Raw genomic sequence first — 12,258 nt, 5'->3', positions numbered from 1 at the left:
GCAGTTGGCAGGGGTGACCGCTGGGAAACATCCCTGCATAAAAGGCCATACTCCATTGGTGTGCTGAATGACCGCGGGAAACGTCCCTGCACAAAAAGCCTATGACAATTATGAAATTGAGGGAAGTTATCACCACTTGCGACTTCTTCAAAGCCATGGGAGAGGAAGCCAAGGGGAAGTAAGGCAAGAGCCAATCTACACCTGCTGCAGAATCACATGATCATTTTCCTGGACAAGATTCATTAGGGAGGGACAACCCACATCTGCACATAGAAAACTAGCTCATCAGGCAGAAGGTAGTTCAGAATCCTTCTGCCATAGGACCAGTTTTCTAGGAGCAGGATTTAAAAAAAATTAAATAGGGGAGGATTCAAATATGGGATTCTCCCATCTGCATTTTGAATAGCATAGTCTAGGAAAAACTGAACTGTATTATATGATTCTGCTGAATCTAAACATTGGGTGAGATCCAGCCAGATAGCCCTGGTCCCACATGGCTTTTGTTGATGCACTTTCCATGGATGGTCAAAGGAGACTCCATCTCAGTCTCACCTACCTCACATGGTGTCTGTTGTGGGGAGAGGAAGGGGATTGTAAACCGTTTCATTTCTCCTTAAAAGGTAGAGAAAATCCGCATATAAAAAACAGCTCTTCTTCTTCTTCCTTTTCTCACCAGTAGAAAAGCTGGTTGGATCCCATCTATCATGGGGCTGAAGGCTATAGCGGACACCACCTACCCTATACAGTATATACTTAAACAGGTTCCACAGGCCCTTCCACACTACCTTGTAACCTTTTCCTTAACAGTTACTCAGGCCTGTGCAACTGCAGAGTAAGAACTTCAGGATAATTGCTGTATGCAGGAGGACTAACTACAAGGAATGGCGTTAGCAACCACGCTGCAATTACGCTGTTTGCAAATTACACCGCAATTAGCGATCGCCGACAAAGGAAGTCATGCTACCCAAACTAGCGAAATTACCTCTTGCTGTGCAAAGATGCAAACGTTACACAATTGCCACCATTTCTCCCAACAGAGTTTTTAAAGAACCTATCCTGCAACTATGGATTTTATCTTCTGCTAAAGGCATAAAGCATCCTTTAGGAGACAGGTGCCAACCCTAACCTTTGTGCTCTCTTATATTGTAATACAACTACACTCTTGCCTGATTATGACACCTTAACCATTCCAGAGTCCAGCGTGCCACACTGACAAACTACCTCCACAGTGATTGCAGGGTAGTTACCATTCACACATCCTGCCGGTTATCTTGCAACGGAAAATTCCCATTAAAGGTCAAATAGGATCCGTGAAACTGCAGCTACGCACTCATCATAAACTAGGATCGCTGCTTTCTCCATGAATTGCAAGACGGCTTTAAATAGTTACATCACACGCCCAGTTCCCCATTTGCATGCACAACTGTACATTTGCGACGTGTGTAAGCTCTCGAGTAACTACGGGTTCGTCCTCCGCTTCGGGAAGCGTTTCTGCTCCGGATTCTCGGCACGGAAGTAAACGACGTTGAGAGAAGAAAGTGCTGCAACTGGTTGAGTGTAAACTTCTGTTTGGACTGTGCCCTAACCCAGGACTTAAGACCCACGGCACTTAACACTATATAAATTAAGACATGTGAAGTGGCTGGGAAAGTATGATCCAGAAGGGATGTCTTTCTCTCCTTAGCTGCACAGCTCACTCATAATTGCTGGTTTAAGACTTGGAGATCCATTTTCCCCTCGCAGATATCTCAGCATGATTACAGGGATCAAATTCCAGAGAGAGTAGAGACTGGTTTTTTTTGGGGGGGGGGGGTTGGTTGGGTGTTTTTTTAAGGGTATAGATTCTACCTTTTGGGAATGGGAGGATCCTGCTTGATTGTGGCTACAACTAGTTTGTACTGAGACTTCTAAAAGCTGTTTTGTAACCAGATGGATTTTCCATCCCTCCCACCCTTCCGCCGTGCTTACTGGAAGCCTGGCAGCTATAAACAAGGAGAGAGCGCTCGGCACGACCCTCCCGATACGCGTGGTTGCCCTTTTGTCCGAGAAGGGCAACACATGCATTTTCAGCCAATATGCGCGTCGTCCCTTTCAGACAAAATGGCAACCGTACATATTAGGAGGCGCACGTGTAGTGCGCGCTCCCGGTATGCACTGTGGATTAGAAACTGATTTTGATAAATGGCTGAGCTGAAACAGTAAGGATTTTAGTTTTTTTGTGTTTGTTTTGGCTTCGGGATGAAAAGGAAGAATTGTGTCAGCTTCAGCTGAGCTATAAGGAGATTCTGTTAGGCGGAAATGGCTGGAGACAGAAAATAGTATCCCGATCTCATACGTAATACCAAAAAATAAAAATCCGCCACCTGATCTGAGCTGCCAGCTATGGGGCCAGCTATGGTGATGGGACATGAGGTTTGGTGGGACCTCATTGCACGGCAGATTGGGAGAGCTGAGGCCAGAGAAAGTGACATGTATTTCTTTGTGAGGAACCACTGGCTGGTTTGGCCCTGAGGTGACTGGGAAGAAAAAGAAATCGTTCTGTCAAAAAAAAAAAAAAAAAAAAAAGCCATACAAGTATTACAGCTTAATTAGGACCTTCAAGAGAACAGGGAGTTCCTATCCTACCCCATTAGGGTTGCCAGGTCCCTCTTCGCCATCGGCGGGAGGTTTTTGGGGTGGAGCCTGAGGAGGGCGGGGTTTGGGGAGGGGAGGGACCTTGCTTCCATAGAGTCCAATTGCCAAAGCGTCCCTTTTCTCCAGGGGAGCTGATCTCTGTCGGCTGGAAATCAATTGGACTAGCAGGAGATCTCCAGCTAGCACCTGGAGGTTGGCAACCCTATCCCCATCCAATAAGCACAGGGGATTCCTACTAATGTAGGTACTAGCTTTCAGTTTGTGGGAACTAATGGGAAGGGGTTCTGTTTGGGAAGGGTTCCGTTTCATGGGGCGGGCGGAAGCCAAGGGCTCCTTTCCAGCAGCCAGCCTCCTCCTGGAGGTGTAGTTACAGCGCAGTGACGGTATTCCCTGCGATACCCTGATTTCAGATGCGGTTGGCTCCTTGCATTCCCCGTATCCCCCCCAACCCTTGCTATTTGGGGCCTGGGTTGCTCCGGGTATGTTCCATTGCGCGGTCCAGCAGATGTAACCCAAGAACGCATTGCCGTGATTTCATGGAGGCATCTTCATGCCAAGGGTTCTTTGAGTCACAGAAGGGTGGAGGGTGACCAGGCAGAGAATCGAGTAAAAGGAGAGGAGGAAGCACTTTCTGCAGACTGACTGCACCTTCGGCCAACCAAGAAAGGAGCAGAGCAATGGGGCGTGTGTGTTTATGCAACTGTCTCCTTGCAACAGAGTCCACACGATCCCCAGAGGCACCGTTTCCCCTCCTGCCATGTCTGCTCCAGGGGCAGCCCACTGTGACATTACCTCATCCCAAATTTAGACGCGGCTGTCCCTCCGGTTCCTTCTGAAAACCTGATGGGAAACGTTCTCTCTATACTCACTGCTATTCTCTAAGGGCTTTAGACCCAACAGGAGACCGATCTGCATTGGCTAATCTATCGTCCTATTATACAAAGTTAAGACACAGAGGTGTGGGGAAAGTTATGTGCAGGATACGGGGGTCAGGTGCTTGGACTGGGTGGTCACACTTCGGTCACAAGGCGTTTGTTGGGTGCTTCGGAGTTGCCCATGGTCACCACGCCATCCAGCAGTTCCGAATGCTGCACAGCGTCCCTGTGGTGTTTCTCCCTGAGATGAGCTTTCTCCCGGATGGTGGCAGGGGAGGGCGGTGGGGTGTACGGGCACATAGTGATGTGGGTGTACTGGCCCATGTCCTCGCACTCAGTCTCGCGGTGATAGAAGTAGCTGAAGTTGGAGACGATGACAGGCACCGGGAGGGAGATGGTGAGGACTCCCGCGATGGCACACAAGGAGCCCACAATTTTGCCACCCATGGTCTCAGGGTACATGTCGCCGTAGCCCACTGTTGTCATGCTGACCACAGCCCACCAGAAGGCTGCGGGGATGCTGGTGAAGGACGTGCCCTCGTGATCGGCTTCAGCAAAGTAGGCGGCACTCGAGAAGAGGATGACGCCAATGAAGAGGAAGAAGATGAGCAAGCCGAGCTCCCGCATGCTGGCCTTGAGCGTCTGTCCGAGGATCTGCAAGCCTTTGGAGTGCCTGGAGAGCTTGAAGATTCGGAAGACCCTCACCAGCCGGATGACCCTGAGGATGGCCAAGGACATGGCGGGCTGGGCCACTCCCTTCTGGCGAGCAACTTCGGTGCCCAGAGTTACAAAGTAAGGGATGATGGCCACGAAATCAATCATGTTCATGATGTTCTTGAAGAAAGCCGGCTTACTCGGGCAGGCTAGGAAGCGCACCAAGAGCTCAAAGGAGAACCAGCAAATGCAAATGGTCTCCACGATGAAGAAGGGATCGTCGAAATGGTTCTTTGATGGTGCGACGTGTGGTATGCTGGTATTCATGCGATGATGAGAAGGCTGTGGGAAATAGGAAGGATGAGAGAGAGAGAGATTAAGCACAGCTGTTCTAGTGTGACCAACAGTTCTACCAAAGTGCTGTAAGAGTTCAGAAACAGGCCATATTATGCAAAACATTGCAATCCATTGGAAGAAGCAGGCTAAACTTTCTCCAGTGGAATTCACTGCCGGTGGATGTAGTGATGGCTACTAGATGACATGAAAAGATTTGAGGAGAGGTCCATCCATGGCTACTAGCCAGAATTAACTTCCACATTCAGAGGCAACAAATCACTGAATACCAGTGCTAGGAGGCAACATAAGGGGAAGCCCTTGGCCTCTGTGCCTTATTTGCTGAACCTCCAGGGAAGTAGTTGGCTACTTCCTTCCCCCCCATTCAAGGTCTTGAACAATAAAACCATAAAACTTAAATAAGACCCATCTCTAAAATTCATCTCTTCTCTGCAGCCTCCAGAAAACGAGCAACAAAATAAGTACACTGAGGGTCAGAGTCCTCTAAGAGGAACTGAACCTTTTGCTCCAAAGTTGCTCGAGAAGATGTGGACCATTTGTTAAAACATTAGAGCTGCCACTAACAAACTCCCTCTCTTCCCAGTATTCCTTGACTCTCCTCTCTGATGGTTCCATTCCCTTTCAACCCCCCATATGCAGTACCTGTTATATACCCGACACGACCACGATCAGACAACTTTAGCATCATGGAGAGAAGCCAGAGGCTGAGCTTTCTCTCTCTCTCTCTCTCTCTCACACACACACACACCTTTGCCTATGTATGGACACTGTTCTTGGCCCCTTAGAAAGGACGTTCAGGCAACAGGATGGCAAGCGAGCTGAAGTGGGTATAGGGCATGCAGGGTTGTAGGTTCTGGCCCTTGACCACCACTCTGGTCTCATACAATAGGTGTCATACAGTGGTCACTCCAGATGCTTCCAGTGGCTTTGCAGCTGGAGATTAGATGAGTTCAGTTAAACTAAAACGTATTTTACTGGCATGTGTACATAACTAGGTTGACCATACGTACCGTTTTGAACGGGACAGTCCCCTTTTTTTTTCATGTTTCCTGGCCGTCCCATCTTTTTGAATAAAATGTCCACTTTGTCCCGTGTTGAATAAGCCAAGCCAGTTTTGTTGCCTTGCCTTCACTGCGCAGCTTTAAATTATTTTACACTCGGAAAGAAAAGGCACAACTTTCCGATTGTGAGTGAAAGCAAATGTCACATGCCCATATAAGGGGCTCAGTTACAATGGCAGCTGAAGATAAGCCTATTTGCAAATTGCAAGACCATCGGTTAAGTTACCTTGACAACAAATCGCTTCCTGACTTTCCAGGGGGTTATCACACAGATGTTAATTGAGTCTGTATGGGTTCGCATGGGGCAAATGGGACAAATGGACTCACATTCTTTTCTACTTCAGTTATGTATATTATCATTTCATTGTAGTTTGGAAATGGAACACTGGAAAGTGCCTATATTTCCTTGTTGAAATAGCTTTGCTTGTTTGCTTGCTTGCTGCTGCTGTTGTCATTTTTTGCTAGGCACTTCACTGAAGCACTTCAAGGGATGTATGTATAAGCTTTAAATGTCTAGGCCAGGAGGGATCTGACTCTCCTCGAAGTAGAAGAACTCAGCAAGAGTGCAAACGTTCATTAGGTAAGGCAGAGGTTTCAAAACCATTCCAAGGATTAGACCAGACCTCTTCAGCAGGACGAAAACATGCTAAGAGGACAGTTAATTGGAAAGGGCATGCCAAAATGGAATTAGAAGGTATAAGGTATATATCTCTCAGGTGTGTTATCTCTAGCAGGGTGAGCGAAACCAGGAATCTGGCCAGTTTCAAATATGTAGAAGTTGGCACAGAGATAAAAAGACCAACCAAAGAGTAGTACCAATTAAGCTAATTGGTAAGGTGAGCTTATGGGGCGTGCACAGAATGCTTCGAGGTGAGGTCATGAAGTAGGCGTAGAGTCCGAACGAGGTAGACAAAGGACTCCAAAATTGCATAAGTACTGCCATGTGTTGCATGATTTCTTTGAAGAGTGGTATGGGCTGTCATGAGACAGACTCTTCCTGCCGGCATAATAAAATCCTCTTGCTTCGAAGAAAGAACCTGAGTCGTCCCTGTTCTTGGTGGATCTGTGCCATTGAACAGGGTCTGGCTTTTTGCATCCAACAATGGGGCTCATCCGGAGGCCAGGTCTAGGCTTTTATGGCAGTAGACCAGGCCTCTAGAGGAGGACTCCAGACGGGGATGGCAGGGAGGCCTGCCAGAGGCCTGGCAGCGCCTAGGAAACGACCGGGGGGGGGAGAGCGGCCAGACCCCGCCAGGCCTGGAGCGCCCGGGAGAGGAACGGGGTGGGTGGAGGAAGGGAGGGCGGCCAGGCCTTGAAATCCATTCATCTATACTATATGATGATTTGCTCTTCAAGATAAAGTAAAAATTCTGTGGTCTTAATATTGTCCAACACGCGCAGGTTTTCTATCGTTCTTTGCATACCTGTGTCACTTTGTGAGCTTGGACTCAAGATCTTCCCCACCTCTCCTGTCTTCCCATTCATTAGATTATTCAGTTCAGGACTACCCTGGGACTGGAATGACAGCCCCTGGAGAGAATAGGAATGCATCATGACTGTGTGTGTGTGTGTGTGTGTAAAGTGAGACACTGTTTCCAAGAAAGCTTTTCAACAGCACTTACTTAACGTAACTCAGGCCTTTGTCTATGTCTGGGTAGGGCTGCACATTCTGATTCTTTGCAATGGCTTTTTTTTTGGTAATTACACAGTGTTGTAATTTAAAGGGAAAGGCCAGTATGGAGTAGCCTTTCTGCCATTCCCTATTTTCCTGGTGAAAATTGCTTTTGCCTCCCCTCTTCCCCAGGAGCCCCGTGGCGCAGAGTGTTAAGCTGCAGTACTGCAGTCAAAAGCTCTGTTCGCGACCTGAGTTCGATCCCAACGGAAGTTGGTTTCAGGCAGCCGGCTCAAGGTTGACTCAGCCTTCCCTCCTTCCGAGGTCGGTAAAATGAGCACCCTGCTTGCTGGGGGTAAAGGGAAGATGACTGGGGAAGGCACTGGCAAACCACCCCGTAAACAACACTGGGGAAGGCACTGGCAAACCACCCTGTAAACAAAGTCTGCCTAGTAAACTCTGGGATGTGACGTCACCCCATGGGTCAGGAATGACCCAGTGCTTGCACCGGGGACCTTTACCTTTATCTTCCCCACTGCTTTTGGGTGTGCTGATGGAAACTTGCTCTGTGTGAGGGTGCACAGACTGGCGTATTGGTACGATCTGGATAGGAGGAAGGGATGCCAGGTTTAGTGCAGGCCCTTGGCATGATTTGGGGCACTTTGGGGTAAAGAGAGGTGGTTTAAGAGAGTGGCTGAGAGTATTGGTTAAGAGCGGCAAACTCTAATCTGGAGAACCAGGTTTGATTCCCCATTCCTCCACACGAGCGTCGGACTCTAATCTGGAGAACCAGGTTCGATTCCCCGCTCCTCCACATGAAGCCTGCTGGGTGACCTTGGGCTAGTCACAGTTCTCTCAGAACTCTCTCGGCCCCATTTACCTCATTTGTTGTTGGGGGGGAAGGCGACTGTAAGCCGCTTTGAGACTCCTTATGGTAGAGAACAGTGGGGTATAAAAACCGACTCTTCTTCTTCTTAATATCAAGATCTATCCGCTGCAGATCTGTTTCAAGATAGTGGCAAGAGGGTGTCCGTCCATTGAGGGGGCACAGTAGGGACATTCCCAGAGGTTAGCAAAAGCTGTTTCCAAAACTTGGAGAAAAGCCGAATGTCAAGGTCAAATGGCCCTCCCGGCTCTGTCCTCTGGTCAGATCTAATTTCCCGTCTCGCTAATTTTGACTCCTTCTCACTATGTGAGCAGGTCTTGTTTGCCTTGCAAGTGAGGTAGGAGGTAGATTGGGGGGGGGGGGATCTGTCTCAGACCGGTTCAGACTCAGAATAGCCTCCGGACTGGGTCAGTCCATCTGTAGGATTCCTTGAGGAGATATATCCCCCACCCCAAACACCAGCCTCGTCTAGGAGGAGGATTCAAGCATGGGGCTTCTTTAAATTTGTGCTAGAGATAATCAACACAAATCCTGCAGTTTCGATGGAACTTGTGTTACATTTATTTTATTTATTTAGATATATTTATACTCTGCTTTTCTTTTCAAGGGGGACCCAAAGTGGCTTGCAGTACCGTTACCCCCTCTCCTGTTTTCACCTCACAATAACAGCAGGGGGAGGGGGCTAAACTGAGAGAGTGACTGGCCAGAAGTCACCCAGTGAGCTTCCAAAGCAGAGTGTGGATTCGAAATTGGGTCTCCCAAGAGCCTAGTCTGACACTGTAACCACTACACCATGCTGCCTCCCTAGAGTGTTGTCTACGCCGTATCCCACCCATCCTCTGAGGATCTCAGAGCAGGATCCCAAAGCAACTCCTATCCATAACCTTTCGAGCTCCAGATTAGCTTCGCTTTAGAGGTGGAACTGCATCGGGGGCATTCAAGCCATCCTCTACGGCACTTAAAGGCCATTTATGCATGGCTGTTTCCTCGTTGTCACCCCGCCGTCCACTTCAGGGCTTTGCTTTGATTATGCTTGCATTTTCTGACCGTCAGAGGTGTCCTCGCTCTCCCCGCGTGTTTCCACATATTTCCCCAGCGTTTCCTGGATGCTGGCGAAACCCAAATCCAGAAAATGCGGGCAAAACACACGGAAACGCATGGGGAGAGCCAGGTGACCTCTGATGGTCAGAAAATGCACGCATAATCAAAGCAAAGCTCGGAAGTAGTCGGCGGGGTGACTGCGAGGAAACAGCCGCGCATAAATGGCCAAAATGTTTTACATCCTGATTTACATCCTCACCATCCTTCACGGCTTGTGTACTGCCTGGTTGTGTCTTTCAACGGCAAAACCACTCACCTGTTGTATTTTAACATCATCACATGGGTATAGCTATTCATCATATGGCACAGTGGTTCCCAAAGTGGGCAGTACCACCCCCTGGGGAGTGGTGGGATTACCTAGGGGGGCACTAAGAGACAAGGGGGCAGCAGGGGGGCTCTAGAGATGGGCCCTTCAGCTGTGTTGTTCACTAATTTACAATAGATCTAGCTATGGCACCATGCTGGCAAATTTTTCCAGACTCTGAAGAGCTGGTACTGCTGGGCAACATTAATCAGTTCTGTTGAATAAATTTCAACTAAAAAGCTTTGATTTTGAATAGACGTGCAATTAATTGTTACTGTTTTGAAATTTTATTGTTATTATCTTCTTTACGGAGTCATGCAAACCCCTATTTTGAATAATGCTCTTTATAGGATGGGGTAGGGGGCGCTGGGGTTGAGTTTGTGGAACCGAGGGGGCGGTGGCCCAAAAAGTTTGAGAACCACTGACATGGCATGTGGGGCGGATTGGCCCCTGAACCTATCGGGAAAGTTCCCCGGCAGGTTGCGCTCTGGAGGGACCTGGCGGCCAGGTTCAAGCCAGACCAAGCCCCAGGGGTGCTGGCACCGAGCAGGGGGTGCTCAGAGTGGACCTGGCCACTGGCAGTGAAGTGACGGGTAAGCCCTCGCTGCCAGTGTCCAAGTCCAAGCTGAACAGTGACTGGCCGAGCTGCTTCTGGTGTGGGAGACCAGTTGATGCCAATTGCTGTTGTTGCCTCCAAGGGGCCTTTCGGCTCAGCTTGGTCCTATGCCATTTTTAACAACCCAAACTGCCCCTGAACGGCAGTTCATTTATCACAAACTGCAAAATAGAACCATAGAGTTGGAAGGGACCACCAGGGTCATCTAGCCCAACCCCCTGCACAATGCAGGAAATTCACAACTACCTCCCCGCCACACAGTGACCCCTACTCCATGCTCACAAGATGGCCAAGATGCCCTCCCTCTCACGATCTGCCTAAGGTCATGGAATCAGCATTGCTGACAGATGGCCATCTAGCCTCTGCTTAAAAACCTCCAGGGCAGGAGAGGTCACCACCTCCTGAGGAAGCCTGTTCCACTGAGGAACCGCTCTGTTAGAAAGTTCTTCCTAATGTCTAAATGGAAACTCTTTTGATTTCATTTCAACCTGTTGGTTCTGGTCCGACCTTCTGGGGCAACAGAAAACAACTCGGCACCATCCTCTATATGACAGCCCTTCAAGTATTTGAAGATGGTTATCATATCCCCTCTCAGTCTTCTCCTCCAGATTTTAGCTCATCTTCAGGTTAAATAATAATAATATATGAGTAATACAAGATTCAGTGGTTGTTTCCATTATCTACCACATCTGAAAGAAGAAAGTCATAGGCCTTTCATGCAGGAATGTTTCCCCAAGGTCACCCCCACCGACTGCTTCGGGGCTTCCTTTTGATTATGGATGCCTTTTCTGACTGTCAGAGGTTGCCTTGCTCTCCTCGCGCATTTTGCCCGTGTTTTCCAGATTCTGGCTAAAACAGCATCCGCAAAACATGGGCAAAATGTGCAGGGAGAGCAAAGCAACTTCTGACGGGCGGAAAAGGCATGCATAATCAAAAGGAAGCCCCGAAGCAGTCGACGGGAGTGACCGCAGGGAAACGTCCCTGCAGAGAAAGCCATTCTTTTTACCACACTTTAAGCACTTTGTGCAATTGTGGGCGGATAATGGAGGCAGTGTGTGAGCCCTGGTCTCCTGCAGCCATACAAAGCTCTGCACCACTGTGAAGTATTGGGGGTGGTGGTGATAGGTAGCTTCCATAGTATCTAAAATATACAGTACGGAAAGAGGGAGAGCAGGTGCTTGACTAGAGCTGTCCAGGTTCACATTGGACTTTTCTTCATGGCTGTTTCCCTCACGGCCACCTCTCCAATGACTTCGGGTCTTTGTGTTGATTATGCATGCCGTTTCCGACCTTCAGAGGTCGCCTCGCTCTCCCCCTGCCTTTCCTCGTGTTTTGGCCGCGTTTTCAAATTTGAGATAAAACATGTCTCTGAAAATGCGAGCAAAACGCAGGGATACGCAGGGGGAGAGCGAGGCAACCTCTGACGGTCAGAAACGGCATGCATAATCAAGACAAAGACCCAAAGTCGTTGGAAGGGTAATCGTGAGGGAAATAGCCAAGCATAAAAGGCCTTACTGTCTCTGAGCCTCATTAATTGACTTTGCCTGTGTCTTCTATAAAGTTTGTATCTCAGGTGTGTGTGTGTGTGTGAAGTGCCATCAAGTCACAGCCGACTTATGGCGACCCCTTTTGGGGTTTTCATGGCAAGAGACTAACAGAGGTGGTTTGCCAGTGCCTTCCTCTGCACAGCAACCCTCGTCTTCCTTGGTGGTCTCCCATCCAAATACTAACCAGGGCTGACCCTGCTTAGCTTCTGAGATCTGGCTCAGGCTAGCCTGGGCCATCCAGGTCAGGGTGTATCTCCAGTACCTGCCATTAAATTTTATGGTACACATGGCCCGGCCTGACCAAGTGACATTTATGTCATATCAGGTCCTCGTAACAAATGAGTTCGACACCCCTGGTTTAGGGTATGCCATGCTGTTTAGGTGGTTATCTGTTTGCTTTGTTCTCTAATTCTGTAATCCTAGTCCTGTTGCATTTTTAACAGGATGTCTTATGCTGTCCAAATTGTTTTTTTGTATATATATATTTTACAGTTTGCCTTGAGTTTCAGAGAGAAAGGCAGGCTATAAAAGAAGTCAATAAATTAAAAATAAAATGAAGAAGCTGAATGAAGGTTCGGTTTTCCATTCCGCTCAAGTGGAAATTTCGAAACATA

The 12,258-nt window shown here is 48.5% G+C and overlaps 1 protein-coding gene across 1 annotated transcript in view; it reads right to left on the bottom strand.

Annotated features, from left to right (window-relative positions):
• Positions 1 to 3,624: 3,624 nt before the first annotated feature.
• KCNA7 (potassium voltage-gated channel subfamily A member 7) overlaps positions 3,625 to 12,258 on the bottom strand; it is a 21,321-nt gene continuing 12,687 nt past the window's right edge. Inside the window, exon 2 of the mRNA XM_056863314.1 lies at positions 3,625 to 4,505. Coding sequence (XP_056719292.1) covers positions 3,645 to 4,505 — 861 coding nt within the window. The 3' untranslated portion in view covers positions 3,625 to 3,644. The remainder of the gene's footprint in view (positions 4,506 to 12,258) is intronic.

Source organism: Euleptes europaea, chromosome 18, assembly GCF_029931775.1.
Source record: "Euleptes europaea isolate rEulEur1 chromosome 18, rEulEur1.hap1, whole genome shotgun sequence".
In the NCBI taxonomy this organism is placed as follows: Eukaryota; Metazoa; Chordata; class Lepidosauria; order Squamata; family Sphaerodactylidae; genus Euleptes; species Euleptes europaea.
This window is presented reverse-complemented; position numbering and strand designations above follow the sequence as displayed.